At 49.1% G+C, this 27,195-nt stretch overlaps 1 protein-coding gene across 2 annotated transcripts in view; it reads left to right on the top strand.

Moving 5' to 3' along the window:
- Myo18b (myosin XVIIIB) overlaps positions 1 to 8,487 on the top strand; it is a 208,656-nt gene extending 200,169 nt beyond the window's left edge. For both annotated transcript variants that reach the window (XM_085837031.1, XM_085837032.1), the window contains exons 43-44: positions 4,026 to 5,265; positions 8,280 to 8,487. In XM_085837031.1, the coding sequence (XP_085693157.1) occupies positions 4,026 to 5,253 (1,228 nt within the window). In that variant the 3' untranslated portion in view covers positions 5,254 to 5,265; positions 8,280 to 8,487. The remainder of the gene's footprint in view (positions 1 to 4,025; positions 5,266 to 8,279) is intronic.
- Positions 8,488 to 27,195: the final 18,708 nt, after the last annotated feature.

Raw genomic sequence — 27,195 nt, 5'->3', positions numbered from 1 at the left:
AAGAATCCACTTGACATGGCTTGTGACCCTGCTGATCTTCAAAGGCACCAGGCCTTCCCAACAAGGCAGGGCCAAGCCCTGCTCATGAAGCCAAGGCCAGCCACACCCACAGCACTCAGGGCCCCCACCCTGGGCCACCTGCACCTTACAATGCAGTCTGGACTGCATACCCACAACTGAGATCCTGGCTGATCCTGCTGCCCAGTGCTCCCCCACCTGTTTTGTCAGAAATATAAATGGCAGTACTGGATTGTCCTATGATTCTCATACCCCTCCCCCTGCCCTTACCTTTCTGCCCCTTCCCTTCCCCAGCATCTGAGCTTTTCATCTTCCTTCCAGCCCTACCCTCTGGAGGTCTACCAGTTGTCCCTTCCTTGCTCTACTGTTGGTCCTTACAGCTTCTAGACCTTCCCTTCTTCCTGTGTCTCTGTCCCCCTCTTTCCCTTTTCCTTTTCCACCCTCCTCCTTCTCTACCCTGAGTAAGTCCACCATTTACTGAGCACCTACTGTGTGCCAGGCTGAGTACTGAGTAGCTCCAGGACTGAGAGACAGCAGTCCCGTCCCCCACCCCCCCCCCCGCCCCCAAGTCCCAGGCGGAAAGCATGCTGAGTGGCAGGCGATGAATGAGACTAAGGCCTGAGATACATTCATCACACCCACCTCCTTGCAGGGCCAAGACAGCATGGAAATAACTTTTGTCATCTCAGCTGCAGCCCACTGGCCCTGGCAGCTCAAAGCTGTTTATTAAAAAGGAGAATGTGATGAACAGAGTGGATGCCACTTTGCAGTGTGTAGTATGTGTGGTATGAGCGTGTATGTGTGGGTGTGTGTATTCACATGGGTGTGTGGTGTTTGGGGGTGTGTGAGGGTAAGGGTGTGCATGTGTTGGTGTGTGAGATGTGTATGTGCCCATGTGTATGAGTGTATGCATGTGAATGTGAGGTGTGTGTGTGTACATAGTTGTGTGTGTGTGGTGTGTGAGTGTGTGCTTACATGGATGTGTTGGTGTGTATGATGTGCATGTGCACACATGCGTGAGTGTATTCATGTGTGTGTGAGGTATGTGTGCATACATGGGTATGTGAAGTAAGCTGTGGTGTGTTTGTGATGTGCGTGTGTGCACATGTGTGTGTATTCATGGGTGTGTGCATACATGTGTGTGTGAGGTGTGTATGTGCATAGGTGTGTGGTGTGTGTTTATGGTGTGTATGTGTGTGCATACATGTGTGTGTGAAATGTGTGTATATGTGGTTGTGTGTGAGGTGTATATGTGTGTATGTATATAGCTGTGTGGTGTGTGTGTATGGTGTATATGTGTGTGCATGGGTGTGTACATACATGTGTGTGTGGAATGTGTGTGTATGTAGGTGTGTGAGGTGTGTATGTGCATAGGTGTGTGGTGTGTGTGTATGGTATGTGTGTGTGTGCTCATGAATGGGTGTGTGTGATGTATATCAGTATGTGTATGTGTGTGTGCATGGGTGTGTGGTATGTGTGTGTGCGTGAATGGGTGGTGCATGTGTGTGTGTGTGTGTGTGTATGTGTGTGTGTGTGTGTTGGAGGGAGACATTCTAAAGCACTGCTCTTGACAAGCAAGCCTTCAGGTGACTGGGAAGCAGCCATTAGGTTTCACCCTCGGTGCTCAGGCAGGTTCAGCTGTGACAGGACAGGAAGTGACAGGCAAGAAGCAGGAATGAAGGCGGCTGCTGTGGAGAAGCGTGAAGCTTTTGTTGTAGCACACGGGGCTGCCTGCTTCTTGCTGAGTGATGCAAGGTCACTGCCCATCTGGTGGCCAGCCATTCTCACTCATGATCTCACTGGGGTGAGTGGTGGGGGTGTGTCTGCAGGCTGGGAGGTTGGGGGATAGGATGCTAACGACTAAAGTCGTTAGCAATTGGCTGTTACTCATTTCTGTGTTCTTGATTATGGAGTGGATGCCAAGCACAGAACTGAAAGCTTTTTCTTTGTTTTCCTAACCAACTGCCTATGAAGCCAACATTGTAAAGCCCCGACAGTGGGGCTTCCTGCAGGGTGGGAGGCAAGAGAGAACAGGGCTGGGGCTGGCTAGGTCCTGGCTCACTGCTGTTGCTTATACTTGTCCTACAGGGTCTAGCATGAAGCAGGGTTCAGTGAGCGCATCCAGCCCTACGCTCCATCCTTATGAAACTGTTTAACCAATCACAATCTGGCAGCATCTCACAGGGGTCACACTGGTAGGATCCTCTAGGAGAGAAGCCCATGGATGTAGCTCTGACCTCCAGTGCCGTGGCCTCTGAGTCATGATAACAAAATGCCATAGTCCAAGTGGCTTATAGACCACAAAAGTTGATTACTCAACATCTGTAGGCTGCAAGCCCAAGTTCATAGTGCGAGCAGATTCAGTGTCTGGTTCATGGGTGTCTGTCTTCTCTATCCTGGTGTGGAGGAATGGGACCGTTAGTTTGTCTGGGGCCTTCCCCACCCCCACCGTGTGTGTGTGTGTGTGTGTGTGTGTGTGTGTGTGTGTGTAGGCCAGAGGTCAACCTCAGATGGAGTCTCTGTCCACTGTCCACCTTGCGCTTTGAGGCAGGGTCTCTCACTGGCCTGGAGCTTACCAATTAGCATAGCTGGCTAGCGGTCTGCAAAAGCCACCCATCTCTCCCTCCTCAGCCCTGAGGTGACACACACAACTGTCACACCAGCTTTCATATGTCAGGTTAGGTCCTCACATTTGTGTGGCCACTGAACCATCTCCCCAGCCCTGCAAGAGACTCTCCCTGCAGATTCTATTGTCTAGCACCTGTGGGGTATAATCACCAGCTAAGAATAGAGGGGCCGGAAAAGACCCCCCCCCACTGTGCTTTCCTGTCCCAGACCCCCCACTGTGCTTTCCTGTCCCGTCAGCCATCCCTCAGTGCGTTTTTATCCCCAGACTCCAGAGCCATATCCCTGTGATCAGAATAGAAGTGGCGATTCCCAGCCAGAGGCAAGATGCCTTCCTCCAAGCTTTGTGCTGGCTTCCCAGCCATCTTGGCGTGTGGCAGACCTTCCACACTTGTCCCCCTTGTCACAGAGCCAAGAGGCAGCTAGAGCTGGGGCACACCTTGCTTGGTCCCACCTCCCTGCTGGCTTACTCTAACAGCTGTGTCCTCCTTGCCCAGATCTGACATCTGACATTCTCTTCTGTTTTTAAATAAATTATGAGACTTCACTGGTGGGTAGACAGGGGCTTGTTTCCCTGAGAAGGACGGCATGGACATTTTTTATTTATTACGAGAAGCACTGCTGGCCTGCTACCTTCCTCCTTTAAACAAACAAACAAAAAACACCCTTTATATATGGTCTGTAATTCTCACACACGATTCAAGACTGCTTTGGGGATGTGGTGCACAGCTGTCACAAACTGCTGAATAAAAATGGAACCCTGTGTCCCAGAACAGAAGCTGCCTGTTGCCCCACCACCACCACCGCTGCACCCATGTCCCCTGGAAGAGTTGATTTCATGTGAATCTTTTCCTTTAGGGGAAATGATATGAACTGCCCCCTCCCCCATCCTCCACTTCACGAAGCCATCAGAGGTCTCATAAAAGACTGCACCGAGATACAACGGGGGCGCCTAATGCTCCAGCACCGCACTTGTTGCAGCTGTCCTCTGAGTTTGCCCTTAAATAAATAAGCCACACCTGCGTGTTTCCCCCCTCCACGATTGGAAAAAGGAATTACTCACTCAGCGTACCTCTAGGGTGATGTTCTACCCAGTCAGAGAGAATGCCCCGGTAAGCCCATGTCTCTCACAGTAGTAGCTCCTGGGTTGATCCACTCAGATGTACTTAGCTGTGTTTAATTATAGATAGAAATTACACCTCCGAAAGCAACTCAAAATCATTTACGCAGCTGGAGGCTCCACATCGAGTCACGTGACTCGCTCGAGGTTCAGTAGCGCCTTTACCGAGAGACAAAATAGCACTCACCCCCCAGGCTTAGCAGCTCCCTAGATCCCGTGAATCGAGGTTTCTAGTGATTGTCTTTTTTTCTTCTTGACACAGGGTAAGTGAAGAAGCTGGAGATTCTGAGAGGCTGAGAACAGCATCTTCGGCTTTGAGCGGAGCCTGGGATGCTGCCAGAGATGCCTCGAAGGCCAGTTCTGACTCTCTCCACCCAGTCTTCCCACAAAAGCCCTACCATTTGGGGAATGGGGAAGGCTTTGCTGTCCACAGAAAAAGCACCCTGGAGCATTCAGGCCCCCTGTCCTCGTCTCCCCCTTCCCAGCGCACAGCTGTGTCACCCCCGTCCAGAGACAAGCTGCCCAGCCCGTCAGCGGCCCTCTCAGAGTTTGTGGAAGAGCTCCGCAGGAAGAGAGCCCAGAGAGGCCAGGGTTCCACTCTGCATCTGGGAGATGGCCCCGTGCTTCCCATCTTCCAGACCACCCGGGCTTCCTCACTTAGGAGAGGCAGAGCCAGTAGCGACGAGGGAGACCTCTCACTGAAGACCAGGGTGAAATCTCCTCTGGGAGCAGAGGGGATCCCCGGGGCCACAGCCGGTCTCTCCCGGTCCACCAGTCTCAAGTGCATCTCCTCAGAGGGTCCAGAGGACATCACCCTACTGCCTGACAAGCAGAAGACACACTTTGGCTCCTGCGAGTCCCTCTTAGAATCGGGACCCTGCACGAGGAGAAAGTTGAGCTCCCCCACGGGACTCCTGTCACCTACACTTCGTCCCAGGCGGCCGTGTCTGGAGTCCTCCGTGGATGACGCCATCTCCTTAGAACTTGGGAAGGAACCTCTGGTCTTCCAGAATCGACAATTTTCTCACCTGGTGGAAGAAACTCTGGACAGTGACCCATTCAGCTGGAAGCTTCCGAGCCTCAACTACAGACGCCAGACCAAAGTGGACTTTGATGACTTCCTCCCGGCCATCAGGAAGAGTGATACTCCTTCATCCGGGGCTGCCAAAGATGGGAAGGAAGCTTCGAAGCATCCGGGAGTCCACTTTGAGATGGGAGAGGCTGCCGACCGCTCCTTTCTCTCGGGGATCAAAACCATTTTGAAGAAGAGCCCAGAGGTCAAGGAGGACCCCGCTCACCTCTCTGACTCTTCTTCCTCCTCCAGCTCCATCGTGTCCTTCAAAAGTACGGGCGGCACCGGAAGTGGTCCAAGAGTCCCGAGACTCCAAGGTGATGGCGGGGAGCGGATGTCCCCCGAGCACAGAGATCCTGGCTCTGCAAGGAGAGACGATGACGTGGAAAGCATAATGAGGAAGTACCTCCAGCAGTAGGGACCACTGCAGGTAAGAACAAACTGCCGGGAAGGGTAGACAGCAGCTAGGACAGCCTCCAGGGAAATGGGGCTTGCTCAGCTTTAACCCTGGGGTGGCTTTGCTTCGAAGTGTCAAAGGCTCTAGCGGAAGTCACAGGTGTCTCTGTAAGATGCAGGAGGATGTGTCAGAGAGCAGAGGATCCTGAAGGATGCTGCTACAGTGGCGGAGGAGCTGGGGTGAGACAGCTCAGTGGGCAGAATGCTTTCCCAGCAAGAATGATGGCTTGAGTTTGGATCCCCAGCACCCGTGTGAAAGTCAAATGGGCATAGTGGCCAACCATCAACCTCATAACTCAGGAGATGGAGACAGGGGAGCCCTGCTTGGCATCCAGGCATGTCATTGTCACACAGACAAGCCCTGGGTTCAGCAAGACCCTGACTATACATATTAAGATGGGAAGAGAGTAAAGAAGGCACTTGAAGTCAGCCTAGGGCCTCCCCAAGTGTGTGCATGAATACACATGTAAAAAGAGAGAATGACAGGTTTGGAGAGATGGCCCAGTCAATAGAGCCCCGTAAGCCATTTGATCCCCACAACCCATTGTAAAAACACTGCCTGTAGTAGTGTATGCTTGTAACCCTAGCACCAGAGAAGTGTAGACAGCAGGTGACTGGGGCTCATTGGCCACCCATACTGGCCTAATCAGTAAGTTCTAGGTTTAGTGCTGTCCCCTAAAGCAAGGTGGATATTTCCTGAGGAACAACACCTGAGGTTGTCCTCTGACCCCAGTGGGTACACACATGTGCACATGTACACAAAGACAGTGCCAGCCCATTAATGTCTCCATTGAGTCCTGTTTACCTAACCCCTTTCCATGTGGGGTCAAAGGGACTGCTGGGACATTCTGTCTACAGAATATTCTTACTGAGCCACCCAAGGCCAGATTGGAGGATGCATGTCCAACAGTGAGATCCGATGCTTGCTTTCTCTATAGAGGGAAACTAGGGTTCAGAAGAGGGGGATCCAAAATCCGTACAGAGTCCCAGAGCAGCAGTGAGGAAGCCAATGGGATTTTCTCCACCGCCGCCTTCCCTTAAACAAGCACAGGGCATGGGTCTGTCACATGCAGAATGACCTCCTTCAAACTCACGTTTCGGCTATTGGTTGCCAGTAACAATAATCCAAGAGGCTACCTACCTATCCCCAATTCACAGGCTGACCAACTGAGGAGAGCTCAAAATCACCTGGGCAGATCTGAGACCCTGAACCCCAGAATACTCCCTTGTCTCTCCAAGGCCTGCCTTCTGCCTACCACCCAGGTGTCCTAAGCAAGGAAGCCAGAGATGCCCTGTAGCCCTCAGCCGACACAAGCATCTCACTACGGGATCTTGACACCCGAGGCGGAGATGCCAAGCAGTTGCACAGCAGTTACCCGGTGTATGAACCGCCACAGCTGCCAGGCCTCCTGGCAGCCTGTGCTCACGTTCCTGCTCCTTTGAGAGATACCCTCGGGCCACTGTAAAGTCACTGCCCCTTCCGCAGAGACCTGCTTGGGCTATATCCGAGCAAATTAATTTGACTTAGCATGGCCTTCTCTCTGCTCTCAATTACCGAGTAAAGATCTGATATTCATTTACATTATTATGCTCTCAGGGACATGGGAAGCCGTTTCAAAGGCCAAGAAAAGAGCATATGTCCACAAGGGGGTGGTGCCTGGTACATGCTGGCCTGGAACATCTTGTCTCTGCCATTTTTTTTTTAATTCAAGTGTCCTCTTCCCTCCGAGAGAATGTTCACTGTACTGTTGAACACTGGCTACACATCTCCCAGATTTCCAGTCTGGGGTTCTAAACCACACTGCACAGATCTGCTCCCCAGGCAAGCCCCAGCTTCAACTCACCCCTCCCCCATTGCAAGCCATGAGCTTATAGGCAAGCCATGGGGTCTTATCCTCAGTAGGGTAGTTAGTGGACAGTAGCCAGTACCTGAAGGTTTAATGAGAATTCAAAAAATCAGCGGGGTTGGTGGTATACACTTATGATGCCTGTGCTGGGGAGGCTTGGGCAAGAGAGTCACAAGTTCAAGGGCAGCCAGGGGTATGTAATGAGACTCTGTCTCAAATATACACACATACACACAAATACATGTATACATACACACATATATACACATACACACATATGCACATGTACATATATACACATACACATTCATAAAGACACATTTACACATATATTATACATATACACATGTACCTATACATACACATTCATACATACATATATATACACATACATACATATACATGCACACACATTCATACATACATAAACTTCATACAAACACAAACACAGATATATACATATATACATACATATATATACACATGCATATATGTATACATATAAACACACATACACACATATATACATTTATATAAACACATGTTCATACAGACATACATATACACACATACATACACATACACACACACACACACACACATACACACAAATATACAAATACAAGAGCCAAAAATAGCCTGGCCTTTGCTTAGTGGAAGGCAGGTTACTCTAACTTTATGTCCTGTGCGGCCTGCCTCCTGTGATCCACTTATAAAGAGGAAAAGTTCACAGTGGCTCAAGGTTCTGGAAACTTCTCTGTGGCTTCAGGACTGTGGAGAGTACCACAGTGCAAAGCTACTCCCCCAGGGTGGATAGAAAAGGAGAGAAAGGAGACTAGTGTTCATAGAAACATTATGGGGGAGAGGGGTCCCCCAGTGGCTAGAAACAGCTTTTCAGCATCTCCCAATAGCATTATGCAAAGCCTTTAAACTCGGGCCTTTGGGGACAGTCCAGCTGGTCCTTTAGGAATCTGTCCTGCCTTCCTCCAGTGGTGTCTCCTCAATGCCCTACATTCTCTCTGTTAAGCCCCCCTTCCTCCAGGCTTGGAGAACTCCAGACTTGCCCTCTCCTCTTCCCCATGAGATCTTCCCCCCGATGTCTTCTCAGCTCTCTCTGACACTCACCTGTGTTTGCTTCCAGCCTCCCTAGACACAGCTGCTGTCAGAGACTCCCTACTCCAAAGCACTGGAGAGAAAGAGAGAGAGAGAGAGACCAGGCTCCTGGGGCCTGCCATCCAGAGCCAGACCACATGGCCACCCTCAAGACATAGGACAGGCCCAGAGAGACATGTCCTAGCAGATCACCAGGCTATGCATATGCTTGGTCTGTATTCAATAAAGTTGCCTTCCCTGGAGTCTGTGTGGTTTCTCTGTTCAGGTGTGGCCATCTTGGACTCTGTAGGGTACAGGTGGGGCAGTGAGGGTCCCAAAGAATGAGATCGACACAAGTACTTACTAGAATGGGCTGAATGCTGCCTTTTCCCTCCAGCCATGTCTACGGGCTCTGACCTTCCTCTCCATCTAGCCATTTCATCTTTGAAGAAGTGTGACCACTGCTAGCAAGCCTTCCCAGATCCCCCCACTCTCTGCCCTGTGGGTTGTGTGAATTTATATGTTTGTATGCACATGTACAGGTGTATATGTGTGTATTCATGTGTATAGGTTCATACATGTGTGTGCGCACATGTATGGGTTCATATGTGTGCATATGTCGGCCAGGCACTAGACATCTTCCACCTTTTACCTTGAGTGCACTCGCTTACCCAGCTTGCCCAGCTGTTCCCGGGAGTCTAGGTCAATGCCCCTCCCTAGCGCTGGGATTACAGCTCTATATGAGTTACTTCTCTATCACTGCGATAAAACACCACAACCAAGGTGAGAAGGAAGGGCTTACGGTTATGGAGGGATAGCATTCATCACCATCACAGTCGCAAGTGGCAAACATGGCAGCAAAAACGGACACTGGGGCTCTCCTGTCATGAACTATGAGCACAAAACAGAGCCGAGGAACAGGAAGTAGCAGGAGTCTTAAAACTCTCAGAACCCACCTCCAGTGACACACCTCCTTCAGGGCCATACTTCTCAAGCCTTCCCAAACAATGCCACCAACTGTCAACTGACCGAGTGCTCAAATACAGGACACTCATTCAAACCACTAGAACCACTAAGCCCAGCTTTTCCCTGGGTGCGGGGGAATCCACACTCAGGCCTGCATGCTTGTGCTACAAGTGCTCAGGCCCAGGTCATTGTCCTTCGTCTCCCTGGATCCCCACATTTACCTCTGTCCTGTCCTGTCCTTTCTATTTCTGTTTTGTGAGTACAAAAAAACATGCACACCATCAAGAGCCTCCACGAGTGAGTGAGCCCCGCACCCTGAACACACAAGACAGGAATAGATGTGTATCCAGTGTGTTACAGAATTTGTAACTAGGCACTCCCCCAGCCCCACCCAAACTCAACCCCACCCATACTCACAGCCACACCCACACTCAGCCCCTCCTACTCACAACCACACCCATACTCAGCCCCACTCACACAATCTCGCAGCCAGCCCCCCCACAGCCAGCCCCTCCTACACTCAGTCCCTCCCACACCAAGCTCCACCCATGCCCAACCCCTCCCATTCCAAGCCCCTCCCATGAACCCACATGAATTCCAAGTCCCTCCCACACCAAGCTCTGCCCACGCTCAGCCCCTCCTACACCAAGCTCCTCCCACACTCAGCCCCTCCCACTCACAACCACACCCACACACATCCCCACTCACAAAATCTCACAGCCAGCCCTGCCCACACGAAGCCCTTCCCACCCAGCCCCTCCCACACCAAGCCCCACCCATGCACAGCCCCTCCTACACCAAGTCCCTCCCATGAATGGAATGGCCTCTCCCACATCAAGCTCTTCCCATACTCAGTCATTCCCACACGAAGCCCCCACCATGCCCAACCCTTCCCATGCTCAGCCTTTCCCACTCACAGCCCCTCCTACTCCAAGCCCCTCTCACACTAAGCTCCCCCACTCAGCATTCACACTTCAGAACACTGGAACTTTAAACTGCGTGAGGCACAACTTCCAGCCTCACAGCCAAGATACCCTTTTCTTTAAGCACTCTCAAAGGATTCAGAATAGTAATTACCAGTTAATAACAGCCAGGTAATGGTCATTGATCACACACCATGTGGCTGCTACTACGCCAGCATTTACATAGTTATCCCTTGCAGTGTTATAAGAAGCTCTGAAAGATAACAACGGAGACTCCTTCTTACAAATATGGGACCCAAGGGCCTCTGAATTCCCTCCACTGTCTTCGTTCCCCCACAACTGTGCCTGTGTTGTGGGGGACCCATTGCCTGAATCGCTCTGTGACTCGTGGGTGCGCCTGGCTGTGGAGACAATATAGCAGTCTTTAGGGCAGAAGTGTATGTATCCTCTCAGTTCTGAAGACTGGCAGCCAATGGCCAAGAAGCCAGCCATCTGAGGAGAGTGGGAAACTCTCTTCTCCCCAGTGCTGCTCACCAGCTTCCCTGTCTGTACATCTGAAACCACCCCACCCTAAGGAACTTCTTTTAAACTTGATTCCCTATCTCTACATAAGGTCATGTTCTGGGATGCTTGCCATTGGAACTTTGACCTTTCTCTTTTGTGTTGCTAGAGTGGACACAAACTAGTCAAAACAGTGGGTAGGAGGAAAGGGTCGCACATCAGCTCTGAGCACGCTCAGTGTTGAGGGCAGAGACTCAGCTCTGAGCATGCTCAGTGATGGGGGGCAGGTGGTGAGGGTGGAGAGTCAGCTCTGAGCATGCTCAGTGGTGTGGGTGGGGTCTGAGCATGCTCAGTGGAGACAGCAGGAAAGATGGTGAGGGGCTTGGGCTGGGTTGTGGAGCACCAAATGCAGCGCACGTAGGGTGCTGCAGACTTCTTGTGTTCCCATTATCCCATTAAGAGATCCATTGAGGAGCCTGGAGCCTCCTCCTCCAGCTTCCCTTTTCCCAGAGCAGAGAGAAAGTCCATCAGTTTGTCGGGGGAGCATCCAGAACATCTGGGTTCAGAGATCCTGGTGGGGAAGGAGTGATCCAATAGCATACTGAACTTGACCATGGCATCTGTTCAGGAGCTACATGCCCCACCAAAGAGCTCACAGAGTCACAGAGCCTCGGCCAACTCACCCCTCTCCCTGAGCCTCAGCTTCCTCCTCTCTGCAGCGTGAGCACTGAGTAATCAAGTCCAGAGAACAGAAGTGAGTACACAAATTGTATCGTTTCCTAGACACCCCACAGCAGAATTGTACTGGCTGCATGCCCTCAGGAACAAGGGTTTTACTTCAATTTATAAGGCATGGATCTGAAGCCACTTGTCCTGGGTTTGGTTTTTCGGGGCCTCTCTCTATGACCTTCAGATAACAGAACTGTCCTCTGTGTCCTTCCACACCTTCAGTCTGTCTGTCCCCACATGCCTTCACCCTGTCCACCTGGAATCTCTCTGAGTATACAAAGTTCCTTTCCCAACACCCAGAATGACCAGAGCCCGCCCTAACAACTGGGTTGAAGGTAATCCCTTCTGGAAAGTTCCCTGCTATAAACATGACCCTGCTTGATGGTACTGAGCGTTCTCCCCAGTTTTACAGGGTCACAGTTTGGCTCATGACATATACTATGATGCTTCAAGTGGCCGTTTAACACATTAGTAACTATTAATAATGTGTGACCATCAGATAAACATGTCCCATCTCCCTCCCAGTCACATTCTCAAAGCAAGGCCCTTTTGACATTGGAAGTAAAGTCACCTGACCCTCCTGACATTGGACTTTTGTGGCACTTCCTAGCCTGGAGAACAGAAGCCTCTGAGAATCTCTGCACCCATAGCTCTCATTCAACCAAGATATGGGGGGTGTCTACACAGTGCTGGGCACGGCTCCCCATGCTGAGGCAACAGTGGGACAGGTAGAGTATGGTGGTTTGACTATGCTTGGCCTAGGGAGTAGCACTTATTAGGAACTGTGGCCTTGTTGGAGTGGGTGTGGCTTTGTTGGAAGAAGTGTGAAACTGGGGAGTGGGCCAGTCTTCTGTTTGCTTTTGGAATAAGAATTAGAACTCTCAGTTCCTCCTTTACCATGCCTGTCTGGATGCTGCCAGGGTCCTGCCATGATGATAATGGACTGAACCTCTGAACTGTAAGCCAGCCCCAATTAAATGTTGTCTTTGTAAGAGTTGCCTTCGTCGTCGTGTCTCTTCACAGCAATAGAAACCCTAACTAAGATGCAAAAAGGCTGTGCTTTTCTGTGGAGGATTTTGTAGTTGTCCTCTGCAGGGAAACAATTCCAGCAGCAGACAGAGATGCTGTGGGGAGAATAAAGCTGAGAAAACATTTGTTTTCAGAAACATTTTTATATTAGAAGGAAGCTGTTGTCGGTCCTCAGTCATGTACACAGACGCCTCCAGAAAGGTCAACCCTAACAGCAGTGAGGCTTTCCTCCATCATCAAGGAACAGAAATTCTAAAGAGGATCATTAAGAGTCAATTTGCTAAGCCTGGCATGGTGGCTCAAGCCTGAGACCAGGTAGGAGGCTGGCATGCTGGAGGACAGTCTGTGTTCTGTAGATAAAGTCTGTCTCAAAACAACAAGAACAGTAAAACAAGGTCAGCAGAGTGCTCCTTGCACAAGCATGCACCCAGATTCCGGAGAACTAATGTGAAAAGGCAGGATACAGCTTTATCTACCTCCAGTACGGAGAAGTCAGTTCTGGACAGTTCCCTGCACAGCTGGCCGAGCTGAATCTGAGTTGCTAAGTTCCACAGGAGACCTCCACACAAATAACAAGGTGGAGACAGGTAGAAGAAAGCACCAGACATCTGCTTCTGTCCTAGACGCATGTTCATGCACATACATGTGCACAGACACACAAACACACACACACACACACACACTGCACGATCATACAGCACAACCCAGATGTGAAGATGTCAGGGCCACAGAGCAGATCCAGGTGTGTAAGTGTCTACGCCAACTTTTCTTCTTACTACCACAAAGAAGTCATTTTGAGTAGTGTGTCCAGATCTCAGAAAAGCCTTAGACAGTAAGGACTAGAAGGTATCAAGGGAGATCCCTAAAGTGAGGTTCAGAGAGTGGTTGGTCTGGAAGGAGGCTTGTCACCCTAGCATTCAGGGTATGAAGGGAGGAGGATCAGAAACTCAGGGTTATCCTGGGCTACATAGTTCAAGGCCAGTCTGGGATACATGAGACTGTATCTCAGAAAATAAAATAAAAAATAAATAAGGGGGGGAGGGAAGGAAGGGGGGAAATGGAGGGAGGGAGGAGAGGGTGGGGGAGGGAGGAAAGAGGAAAGGGAGGGAGGGAGGTAAGGAGGAGAGAGGGAGGGAAAAGAACAGGGAGGGAAAAGATTACACTGAAGACGCTCTGCGTCCAGGCTGAGTTTAAGAGTTAGTTAATATTTATCTATCCAGCAGTTGGGATGGGGGTTGCAGTGCAGCTTGTAGACCCTGCTTCTCCATGAGCTCAAACAGCTCACAAAAACTTGAAATATATGTACAGTACAGTTAATGTAGGATTTCATACAACCCTTTGCTCGCTTCCAAGTGAGACGGGAGGAATTTATTTGAAATAACAAATGTCCCCCTCCCAGGATAGAAGGGGCTCCCAGAAGACAGGCCTTCAAGTCCCGAGACAGGAGCAGCCCCACAGACACCAAAACTGTCTTGGGCTTCAGGGGACAGCTGTGACTCAGATTTGCTGGTGACTGGCTCAGAAGAGTTTTTGAGGAGTGGGAGCCGAACTAGAGGAACCTTCTTGATGCCCTAGGTTCCTGGACACCCAGCCAACATTCACCAGAGGCAGGACCGTGCCTGGGTTCACACGCTTATGGTGTGTGAACATCACTTCCAATTCCCAGCCTCAGTGGCATCAGCTGGGAATTGGAGATGGCCCACCCTGCCTGTGAGGAAGAGAGGCGACAATGGAAGGCCAGACATGAATAACCCCTAGGCCTGCCTACTGCCTCCTTCCAGATCCCTCACACACTTCTCTACAAGTGAAGGGCTGTTCTTCAGCCTCCAGGAACCTGGTGGAGCAAGGACCTGGTGAAGCAGTTCTGGGCCCTCAGGGTTAGAGAATATTTATGTCCTCTTTTTCAAAGGTAAAGGATTTCTTAGGGATGCTGATTATCACACAAGCAGCCTCCAGGCCGCACTGTAAACACGCAGAATGGAGTGTTCATAGCCCCCATTTGTCCAGAAAACTAGAACAAATACGCCCGAGGGCTGTAAATACAGGGCGGGTCTCTACAGCTGGGGATTTCTTCGTACTGTTCCCTGCCCTCCGTTCACCAGTTTGACGGTTTATGGATGTTCTTAACAAATGCCTCCGGGATGTTTGCCAAGTACCAGGCTCTGTGCTAAGCAACAGAGAACCCTGCCTTTGTAGCCTCTAACAGCTAAACTACAAGAATAGGTAACGGTGGGTGTCACATTGAAAAATAGCTACAATATTGGTAACAATGTTGCTTTATTTCTTGGTAGGGTTAAGGTCTACTTTGTATATGCCCTCAAATGGAATGTTTGTTGTTAAATCTGTTTTGTTTTGTTTTGTTGTTTTGTTTTGTTTTTTGACAAATGCCTGTCAAGGCTGATCATTTCTTAATCACTTCAAGGATGGGAAAGACTGCTCAGTGGTTAGAACAGGTGCTGCCGTATCCTAGAGTTTGGTCCCCATCACCTATGAAGTCAGGTGGCTCACACCTATAACGTCATCTCCAGGACCCGACCTTGTCCTCTGCCCTTCAAGGGTACAACACTCCCATGGACATGTATGTGCATACTCACACACAGACTTCCATACATGAAATTATTTAATCACTTCAGTAGCTCATTTCCTGTTTGCTCTCTTTTAAAGCATCCTCCACGGTGCTGAATAATATTTCATTGTCTAAAGAACAGGCAGTCTTTCTATGACTTCTCTGCAGCCAACTGTCCCCAGTTTGAGGTGTAGACACTCCTTAATACCCTCATTGGATTTATTTCTATGGGCTTTTGTTCTATGTCTCCTGGATAAACACCTACTGACTGAACATGAGAATCCTGTAATACTGTGCACTTCACTGTGATAAATTCCATCAGGAATACCCGTCCTATCCCTTGGAGGAATGGGGGAGACTGAAGTCTTCCTCCGTGTGATCCACAGTGTCTGGGGCTGTCAGCTACATTTTGTTCTGGTGACTGTGCAGTAAAGCCTCATTGTGCTTTTACTGGGCATTTCTCTAATGTCTACGGAAGTTGAGTGCCCTTTTCAAGTGCTTTGCACATGTTCTTGCACATAATATCTGCTCAGGTCTTTATTGGCTCTCTTGTCTCTTTATCACCCAGTTATAACATTTTCGATATCTTCTGTAGGCATGTCCTTAGTCAGTGATCGGCTTTGCACGTGGCCCACCCCCAGCCCCAAGTCTGTGGCATGTTTATTTATTTTCTTAAAAATGCAATTAGGGGCTTGGGAATGTGGCTCCATCTGTAGAGTGTTTGTCTAGCATGCACAAAGGCCCGGGTTCAGTTCCCAACACTATATAAAACTGGGTGTAGTGTAAACAGGAGGGAAGGGTAGGAGGATCAGGAGTTTGGAGTCAGCCACAGCTACATTGCAAATTCCAGAGCAGCCCAGGGTAAATGAATCCCTATCTCAAAAAAGTAATAATTTAAAGAATAGGTGTATTTAAGACAAACACATTACCAGTTGTCTTAATTACGTCTCTGTTGCAGTAATAATACACCTTGACCAAAGCAACTTATAGAATAGTTTATTGTGGGTTTACAGTTCAGAGGATGAGTCCACAACCATGATGGCAGGGAGCACGGCAGCAGGCAGGCAGGGAGCTGAGGAAGTAGCTGAGAGCTCACATCTTGATGCAGGAGGATGAGGCAGAGAGACATACCTGGAGCAATGCAAGTCTTGTGAAGTCTCCAAGTCAACACCCAGTGATACCGCCTCTAACAAGACCACACCCCTCTAACAAGGCCATACCCCCTAACAAGGCCACACCTCCTCTAACAAGCCCACACCCCCTCTGACAAGGCCATACCCCTCTAACACAGCCAAACCTCCTCTAACAAGGCCACACCTCCTCTAACAAGGCCACACCCCTCTAACAAGGTCACACCTCCACTAACAAGGCCACACCTCCTCTCACAAGGCCACACCTCCTAATCCTTTCTAAGTAGTTCCATCAACTGGGGACTAAACATTCACATCTATGACCCTGTGGGGACCATTCTAATTCAAACCCCCACAGCAACTGGGTCATCCCTTGAGTCCTTTAGCAGGTATCATAAGATGAAGCAGACATTTTTATTTGGGTGAATTCCATTCTATTTATTATTTTTCCATTACTATCCATACTATACAGACCCTTCCTAAGAAATCTTAGGCCATCATACCTAAAAGGTCATCATTTCCTGTTTTCTCTCTAGAACATTCCTAGCATATGACCAGGCTTACGATCATTCATGAGTCACAGAGACACACCAGTGCGTAGTCTCAAGGGCCATCCAGTCATCCAGTGATGGGAATCTTTCCATTGCCAAGGAGGGGACCTTCCTTTTGCTTTCTCTTCCTTCCTCTTGTCTGACACTGATCTGGAGCTGACGACTGTGTGTTGGATCTGGATTTAACCAGCAGATAGAAGAGTCTCCCACTGTGGTACAGAGAGTGTGTGGAGCAAGAAGGGGTTAAGGGGAGATGGTGGGTGTGGACAGAAAAGACATGACAGGGAGGGGAGCTAGGTGGCTGTTGAAGGCTGGGTAAGATGCAGTGTTCAAGTCTGAGGAGAGAAGACCTATGGGGAAGGAAGTCACATGGGCCAAGGCTCGAAGGCTGCCTCCGGGGACATTTCTTCCATGTCAGTGACCAGGGCCAGCCATGGCAATGCTCACAAGCTCTCCTCCTTCATCTGATCCTGGCACTGTTGTGTGAGCTTGGCAGTGCCACCAGAAGGGCAGAGTGCTTCCTCCAAGGGAGCATTTTCTCTAGTCAGTAGACATTAAGGGAAGAAGGCATGCATTCCAAGCATGGGCCTCAAGCAGACCATGTCTTTCTGTATCTGTCTCAACCTTGGGACCTCACCCAGGCCTCCTGGATGCTCCACAGAGCACAGCCAGCTAGCTCTGGCCATCTAAACGAAACCGACGACCATCAGCCAGCTTGTCAGCTGGGTCATTTAGAAATGAGAGACATGCACAAGATAGAAATGAGCACAAGAAGTATGTGGAAAATCCATCTGGGAGGAGGGACCCTGGCAGGGGAAGACTTCAGACCTCAAGGAAGATATGCCACCTGTGGTAGGAAGGGTGGGCTTCAAGCCTCACATAACATCCCGGCTCAACTATGCCAACCTGATACTGAGGCATAAATGTCCTCTTTGGACTTCAGTAAAGAGCTGATATGGCTGGGCCCTGGCCTCTGCTGACTTCAGTCACTAGCCAAGGGCTTGGCTCCAAGTCTATCATCTTTGACTAGAAGCTGATGGAGAGCCTGGAGGTCCTAGAAGCTGGGCCCCACAGAGTAACCATGGGCATCATTGATAATGACAGAATTCCTTCTTAAGCAAAATGCACAGCTCAGTACACAGCCTTCACAGAGGCAGGCAGGAGAACCTCACTGAGACTACAGAACCAAGCCAAGCACCTCACTACCAGTTCCAGGCACATAAGCACTCCACACAGAGTCCTGCATGCTCTTAGACTGTCATGAACGTTTGTTATACGGCATTACTGTGGCCAAAATAGCTGTACAGTGGATGCATTCTGTAGTGCATTTCCCATGGGCTGTGGGTCAGGCAGAAGCTCAGGGCTCTGCTCCAGCCAGATCAACAAGTACACAACCGTTATTTTTTTTTATTGCCAGGAAGCTCGGCTCTGCCAGGCAACCCTCGGCCATTTAACAATGTCTATGCTTCCAACTTCATTAAGCATCAATTTGTAAAGATGAGACAATTGTGGCACTCTGGCAGCCTCCAGGGCTGGGGAGGAGGGGAATGAGAGCAAGCAGCTGAATGCAGAGGCTGTCAGGAACCTTAAGGTGTGTGTTAATAATTTATGCCCATCACTGTGCACTTTCAAGCTGGGGCATAAGGTTGGCATGGCTGCTGTGTGCTCATTGAGCCTGGGAAATGGCCTCAAGGGAGAACAGGGACTTTAACTCTCAACCTGCACAAACTCTCAGAATCACTGTGAAGTGGCCACCATGGCAAGCAGAAATGCCTGCTGTTTCCATCACTAGCACCTGTCTCTACCACCTTTGCCGGGGGATTCTAGACTCTCCAAGTGAAGGTTGAAGAGATGGCGCAGTCTGTAAAACACTTGCCTTGAAAACACAAGACCTGAGTTCAATACCCATAACCCTGACCCCCCTAAAATGAAGCCAAGTGTGCAACATGCACCTATTATCACAGTGCCCTGGATGCAGAGACAGAGGGAGCCAAGTCTCGATGGCTGAGCCTAAATGGTGAGCTCCAGGCCAATGACAGAACCTGTGTCAGAATAGCAAGGTAGATAGTGTCAAAAGGCATCCTCAGATGGCCTTCACTCATGCACAAGCACACACACAAGTGCACACATTTACACTCACTCACATCTCATGCACACACACTCATATACACATCTCATGCACACACACTCACATACACATCTCATGCACACACACATGCACACATACTCACATACACATCTCATGCACACATATACACACGCACACTCACATACACATTTCATGTACACATATACACTCACACACTCACCTCATACATACACAACTCAGATACGCATATCTCATGCACACACACATACCTCATGCACACACACATACACACCTCGTGCACACATACACAATCACACACACCTCATGCACACACACACACTCAGATACACATACCTCATGCACACACACACATGCATGGACACACTCACACATACACCTCATGTACACACATGCATGGATACACTCTACACACACATCATGTACACACCCACTTGCACTCACACACCTCATGCACATACACACTCACATACACATCTCATGCACACATATACACTCACACACACATGCATAGACACACTCATACATATACCTCATGTACACACACACCTCATGCACACACATACACACATCATGCACACACAGACACACATGCACACATGCACACACACACACGGCTGGGGCAAGGGAGAGAATACCTCTCTGCCATCCACTCCCACCTGCCCCCTAGACACAGTCCCCAGCAGAGAGACTCCCCATGAATGATGTATGTGGTCACTGTTCTCCTAGACCCTGCTTCTACTCTTAACCCCTTGGGGCTGTCCCATTCCAAAGTCCGAGTGATTGTGCTAAAAATAAACAAGTCACATCAGGGCACTACCACACTCACATCCTCCTGCCCTTTGCCCTGCTGGATTCTGCTCACCAGAAGTTGTGGAAGACCTAACTGCCCACCCTGGAGCAGCTGAAGACACGGCATGATGTCACCTGCAGTTCTCCATCTGCACGTCCCATCTTGATGAGACAGAATGGGGTGGCTCATAGCAAGGGCTGGTCACTGTGGCTCAGATAAGGCTTCAGTGGGATTCCAAGTTGGCCTCCATGGCTGCTGGTGCCTCTTCTATGCAAGGAGACTCAGTCAGAGTACAGCACTGGGAAAAAGGATGATGAAACCTTGGGAGTTGCATAGTGAGCCTCAGGGCCACACTGTACCACTGTCTCTGTCTCTCATCTGCTTCTCTGTGTGTGTATGTGTTATGTGCTGTATATATTGAAGATCACCCATCTGCATGCCTTTGTGTGTATGTATGTCTGTGTGTTTGTCTCTCTGTGTATACATATGTCCCGTGTATCAAAGGACACTCATCTGCCTGCCTGTGTGTGTACATATGTCCTGTGTGTCAAAGGGCACTCATCTGCATGCCTCTGTGTGTGTGTGTCTGTGTGTTTGTGTGTCAAAGTGTGTACATATGTCTTGTGTATCGAAGGACACTCATCTGCCTCTCTCTCTCTCTGTGTGTGTGTGTGTGTGTGTGTGTGTGTGTGTACATATGTCCTGGGTATCAAAGGACACTCATCTGCATGCCTCTGTGTGTGTGTGTCTCTGTGTTTGTGTGTCAAAGTGTGTACATATGTTCTGTGTATCGAAGGACACTCATCTGCCTGCCTCTGTGTGTGTGTGCATGTGTGTGTGTGTGTATACACATATGTCCTGCATATCAAAGGATTGAAGGACACAGTTCATCAAGGTATGGGGTATCACCAATGTGGTGGATGGTGGCTAGGGCCATGAGTTAGCCCGTTTCTGTCCAGTATAGCAGCTGCACAGGGTTGAGGGTACCTTAGAAAACAGCTAATGCAAGCTCATATAAGCCGTGAGTTTCGGGTACCTGCCAGGTTACAAATGTGCAGGTCACATGAAAGAAACAGAGTGCATTGTTACCAACTTTATAAACATTAAAACACAAGTAAAAGCATTTTGTTATATGGGGTTAAACAAATTAGATGTTGACATCTGTCCTAGCCGGTCATTGAGCAGTGATGCGAGTGGACGAGGAAGGTTGCCAGCGTGAGACTTGTCAACAGTGTGTACCTGCTACCTCACCATCACAGCTGCTGCGACGATTAGCTGCTTCCTGCAGAAATGAAACACTGGCTCTCTTTTGTGTTCCTGCATGCACATGAGTGTGCACATGTCCACACACATGCACATGTGCACAGAGGTGGATGGTCGACATCTCCGGCTATTGCTCACCACAATTTTCTCTTTTAGATTCTCCACCTTTTGTTTCTGAGCCACTCTCTCACTGAGCCCAGAGCTCACAGTTTCTCTAAGACTGGTTGAATGAGCACGGCGTCCTCAGGATCTTCCTGCCTGGTCCACCCAATGCTGAAGGGACAGACGCATGGCACCACACCTGAACTTCCACATGGATGCTGTAGATCCAACTGGAGTCTCTGAGCTCACACAGGAAGTGCTGTCCCCACTGAGCCATCTCCCCAGCTCCATGTCTGACTCTCTGAAGCTGGGATCCACCATTTCATTCGACCACTGTGGGGTTCCAAACAGTAGCCAGAGTAAATATTCTGCAACACTGCGCCCCACAGAGCCACAAACATGCAACTGATGTCTAGATATCAGAGAGCTTTCTGGTCATCTCTCTCCTGCTTTGTGTGTGTGTGTGTGTGTGTGTGTGTGTGTGTGTGTGTGGTGTGGTGTGTGTATGTGTGTGTATACGTGTGTGGTGTGTACTTGTAGCACACCTCTATGTGTTCAGTGTGCACGTGCCCCATCCCGCAGGTGTGACCAGGCAGCAGATCAAGGAGACATGAAGTCTACTAGAGGACATTGTAGCAGTGGAGAACAAAGCCGCCAATCTGGAGACCCAAGAAACATTTCACAGTGGCAGAAAGCCAAGGCTAAAGCAAATGGAAGGGCAGAGATTTAATTTAAACACAATTGTTTCAAGTGCTGCAGACACCAGATCTTGGTTTTAGAAGACTGTTTTCAATGCCAGTCTGCACCAGACTCAAAGGTCACATTTGCCATCTACTTAACTGTCGTAGGGAGTGAAGTGTATTTATTCCCGATGAGATAATGAACATGCATGCATGTGTACACTTTAAAGCACTCGGCAAATAGAAGCAATGGTTATCTTGCACAGTAATGTGCTCCTCCTGACCCATAGACACAGATGTGTGACCACTTCCTTCACTGTGGAATCCCTGAGCCTGGGGTTTAAGAACATATGCAAATTAAACAGCTGAGTGGCTGGGGAAGAACTGAGGGACAGTGGCTCTGGATGCCTAAGTTTGTTTCTAGCCCACACTTCACTAAGACTTTCTGTGCCTTGGTTTCCTCCTCTGTCGCCATGGAAAACAAGCCATCGAGGAAGCCCCTGTGAGTTGCAGGGCATGGAGGTTGGCCTTCAGAAAGGACACAAGAAGTCTCACAAAAGATGGCCTCAGGAAGCATAGCCCTATTTATCTGCAGTGGGAAATTAGATCATAAATCAAATGAGCAACATGAACTCTGGTTGGAGATTTATTAAAGACACAACTCTGACGACTCAGCTACTCACATAGATGGGAGCAGTAGAGGAAACAGGAGCCATGTACCTGTGGCTAGACCTGGACACACAAATGCAGCACAAGCTCCAGACTTGGATTTGAGCCATGGTGTGGGGCAGCAAGGCGGGTTGAGTAGGAGGATCCAAAAACAGACTGTGGACAGACAGACATTCAGAGCTCAGAAGTAACCTGGGGCCAGGCTGAGGAGAAATTTCAGGGCTCCATATCCTGCAGGCCTGGTATGGAGGGAATGAAGGTACAGGCCACGCTGTATGGTGGGCATCCTAACAGTGTGGTGATTGACAGTGATGAAGGGCAGGGAAGGAGAGCCACACAGCCCCGCCCCTTCCTGGCTCTCACTGACTGAGCACCACCACATTCACCTTCAAGCTCTTCATCTGACAGTGAGGACCAGAGACATTGCCACTCTTGAGTGTCACTACAAATCTGTGTTTCACTGCATACTCAACTTTAGTGTGTGCATGTGAGTGTGTGTGTGCATGTATGTGTGTATATGTGCATGTGTGTGGGTGCATGCTTATTTGCCTCTATATGTGTGTGTGTGTGTGTGTGTGTGTGTGTATGCATGGACACTCATGTCCCACATGTGCACTCACATGTGGATGTATATTCATGTGCCTCTGTGTGTATGTGTGTGCACACTCATGTGCCTCTGTGTGTATTCATGTGTGCATACTCATGTGCCTTTGTATATATGTGTATGCATACTTGTGTGCCTCTGCATGCATGTGTGTGTACACGCATGTGCCTCTGTGCATGTGTGCATACTTATGTGCCTCTGTGTGCACTCATGTTTGTGTATATACACTTGTGCCTCTGTATATATATGTGTGCACACTTGTGTTCCTCTGCATGCATGTGTGTGTGCATGTATGTGTATCCTCATGTGCCTCTGTGCATGTGTACATACTCATGTGTTTCTGTGTGCACTCCTGTGTGTGTGCTTGAGTCCCCTCACGCATCCACCCACACTCATGTGGCTGGGGTAGAAGACCAAGGGCTGAGGTCAACCTCAGGTGTTCTTCAGGCCACACATCCATCTCATCTTTTCAAGATAAGGTCTCTCTCTGGTCTGAGGGCTTACTAATGAGTCTGTTTTGTCTTGCCAGTGAATCCCAGGAATCCCCCTCTCTCCACCTCTGCAGCACTGGGATCACAAGTATGAACCACCATGCCTGATTTGCATGCAAGTTGCAGGAATCAAACTCTGGTTCTGTCTCAAGCTTTCACACCAAGTAATTCACAGACAAAGAAAGCGACCGGCCCAGCCCTGGGTTTTAATCTTGCTGCTCATGACCTTAATGAGGAGACCCCAGAAAGTCTGGCTACTAATAAGTCCCATTGCAGGTTCTGAGGATGGCTTTAGTTAGGTAGAAAAGTTGCCCGAAGTTGCTCTGATGAGTGAGGTGATAAGCCAGTGTCTAGGTGTGAGTTGTAGGCAGACACTCACCAAAACAGACACACAGAGAGTCTATTATCTTCTGATGCACCTTGGGTATTTTCTCTGTGATATCGCTCAATTCTTAGATTCAGGCAATAGTGAGACAGTCTTTCTACTTTGCAGAGAACAAACAGGTATCTGGGGGGGATAAGTCAGGCAAAGGTCACATGGCTAAGAAAGGAAAACACTGAGCTGGAACCAAGCTTTGCACCAAGTAAGTAATTTAGGAGAAGCAGGGCTAAGATAAAGCAGCGAACACATCAGTCTTCCAAGCCCAGTGCTGAAGGGCGGCCACCAGGGAGCTCTCTGCTCATCATTCCTGACAAGCTTGTCTCGCCTCAGAATTACTAGAATGTCTTCCTTTACAATCTGCTGGACTTGATATGCATAAGGAGCACAAATATAAAATGTACAACATTTAAAATGTGTGTAACAATGTAGGAAGTGTAAATGAGAGCACGGTTGAATACGGGCATCCTTCAGTGTCTGTGGGGAAGGGTTCCGTGCCACTCTATGGGCAGGCAAAGCTCAAACAAGCAAAGGTCTCTGTTTTGGTGTGGGATTTTGTTTCAGTTTTGTTTTTTACAAACCTCCCTGACCTGGTGACACACGGACACAGGAACCAGATTCCAAGCCTAGTTATGGACGATTTGGCACATTCCTCTCTGCACCTTAAAACACACAGAGGAGATGACCTGAACCCACACAGATACTCTCCCTGCGGCCAGTTCTGATCATGTCCTTGCTGTTGGGAGGAGGTGTGCCCTGTTGGAGTGGGTGTGGCCTTGTTGGAGTAGGTATGGCCCCGTTGGAGGAAGGGTGGCCCTGTTGGAGGAGGTGTGGCCCTGTTGGAGTGGGTGTGGTCTTGTGGAATAGGTGTGGCCTTGTTGGAGTAGGTGTGACCCTGTTGGAAGAGGTGTGGCTTTGTTGAAGGAAGTGTGGCCCTGTTGGAATACCTGTGGCCTTGTTGGAATAGGTGTGGCCTTGTTGGAGTAGGTGTGTCACTGTGAATGTGGGCTTTAGGACCCTCCTCCTAGCTGCCTGGAAGCCAATCTTTTACTAGCAGCCTTCAGGTGAAGATGTAGAACTCTCAGCTCTTCCAGACCCATGCCTGCCTGGATGCTGCCATGCTTTGGCTTTGATGATAATGGACTGAACCTCTGAACCCGTAAGCCAGTGCAATTAAATGTCATTGTAAGAGTTGCCTTGGTCAGCCGGGTGTGGTGGCACACACCTTTAATCCCAGCACTCTGGAGGCAGAGGCAGGCTGATTTCTGAGTTCGAGGCCAGCCAGGGCTATACAGAGAAACCCTGTCTCAAAAAACAAAAACAAAAAAACCAGAGAGTTGCCTTGGTCATGGTGTCTGTTCACAACAGTAAAACCCTAAGACAGAAGTTGGTGCCAGGAGTGGAGTATTGTTGTAACTGGCCTGATCATGTTTTTGTTTGGAGAAATGTTGATTTGGGGACTTTGGAAAGCAGAAGAATGCTTTAAGTGGGGCTTTGATGGACTATCCTAGTAGGAATATGGAAGACTTTCTTTCTCAGTATGATTTGAGCAGTATAGACCTGGCCCAAGAGCTTTCAGGGGAGAATAATTTCAGAATGTGGCCTAGATACTCTCTTTGTGGTATTCTCGTAAAGAATGTGGCTGCTTTTTGCTCTTATCTGAAAAGTCTACTGTAGTAGACTTATATTAATTGTATTGACAAAGAAAGTCTTTAAAAAGCACAGCAGAGACTTTGTTCTCTGGTTAAGTCTCATGAAAAGCATTTTGAACAAGAGTAGCAAGCTTAGAAAAGAAAAATATGAAATATATGATTCAAGTATTAAAGGGGCGCCAGGAAGTGAAATTGAGCTGAATCCCGTGTTCTAGGAGATAACGGATTAAGGGATTTGGGGCAAGATCCTACCCAGCTAAGTTTAGATCCTACCCAGCGAAATTAAGGCACACACCTTTAATCCCAGGAGACAAAGCCAAACAGATCTCTGAGTTCAAGGCCAGCCTGGTACAAAGCAGATTCTAGGTGAAAAAAAGCTTAAATCCAGGCTTGGTGGTATATGCCTTAAATTTCAGCACTATGGGAGACAGAGCCATGCAGCTCTCTGAGTTCAAAGTCAATCTACAGAACAAGTTCCAAGAAAGTCAAGTTCCAAGAAAGTTTAGGCAGGAAGGGAGTAGGAAAACAGAAAGCTGGTAATAGAATAAGGAGCGAGGGCGGGGGGCATGTTCCAACCCTCAGGAAGCAGCAGAACACGGCAGCTTCAGCCACGAGGCTCCTGCCTTAGAGTCCAGAATAGAAGAGACTACTGGGACATGCTGGTTATCTGAAGCTAAAGAAATTAGCGGTGATTAAGAAGAGACCAGCATTACTGAGCTGAGATCTTCTGGGAAGTGTTTCTGAGAGCACAAAGAAGCTGTGTTCCAGAGACAGCCAAGCATGTACCTTGTGCTGCGGCTGTACTTGGTAATGTGTAAGAGTCACCCATGTGGTACTGCTTTTGAAGGCATGAAAGGGTCATGAATAACAGCTGAGGCTTGGCACTGGGAGAAGCCAGGAGGGGCTTTTGGTGAAGCCTCAGTTGGAGTTAAAAGCCCAGGACTGAAGGGGTCATGCAAAGGATTTGAGGCTTGGCACCATGAAGAGAGCCTGTAAGAGGCTATTAGTGAAGCCTAGTTACAGCTGAAGACCCCAGCGTACTGGAGATGCCAATATCATGGGATGATCACCAAGAACAGCAGCAGCAGTGGAGTGGATCAACCTGGGCTTAGGGTGCTACCAAGGGCAGAGCTGGAGAAGTAACCCAAGCCCTTTGGAGGATCTCAGAAGATCATTTGTGGATTCTGTAACATTGAAATTGCCTTGGAGGCCCCAAGATGGTAGAGAATCCAGAGTCATGGGCCATCTTCTGAGGAAAGCTGCTACCAGGGAGTCGAACCAGCTCAGGAGAAAGAATTTTCTTGCAGTCAACATAGATGAAAAGGGAGTTGGAGATCTGAAGACCACTTTGACATCAGACATGGAGATGCAGAGTTTGGAGTTTGTCCAGCTGATTTCCTGTATTGCTTTGGTGATTACAGTTAAGTGATTGGATGAATCTCAAAAGAGACCTTGAACTTTGGACTTGTAACATTGTTGAGACTGCTATAGACTATGGAGACTTTGGAAGTTGGACTAAATGTATATTTTTATTATGCTATGGGTAGGTATGGCATAATACCTACCTCACAGACTCATATTTTTGAACAAACCTATAGAGGACAAGGAGTGGAATGTGATGGTTTGTATATGTTTGGGCCTGGGAGTGGCACTATTAGAAGGTGTGGCCTTGTTGGAGGAAGTGTGTCACTGTGGGCGTGGGTTATAAGACCCTCACCCTAGCTGCCTGGAAGCCAGTCTTCCACTAGAAGCCTTCAGATGAAGATGTAGAACTCTCAGCTCTGCCTGCACCATGCCTGCCTGGATGCTGCCATGCTCCCACCTTGATGA

The sequence above is a fragment of the Mus caroli genome, unplaced genomic scaffold, assembly GCF_978045245.1.
Source record: "Mus caroli unplaced genomic scaffold, Mus_caroli_1 scaffold_4, whole genome shotgun sequence".
Classification (NCBI taxonomy): Eukaryota; Metazoa; Chordata; class Mammalia; order Rodentia; family Muridae; genus Mus; species Mus caroli.
Note: the sequence above shows the minus strand (reverse complement) of the source record. Positions and strands in the feature narration are given on the sequence as shown.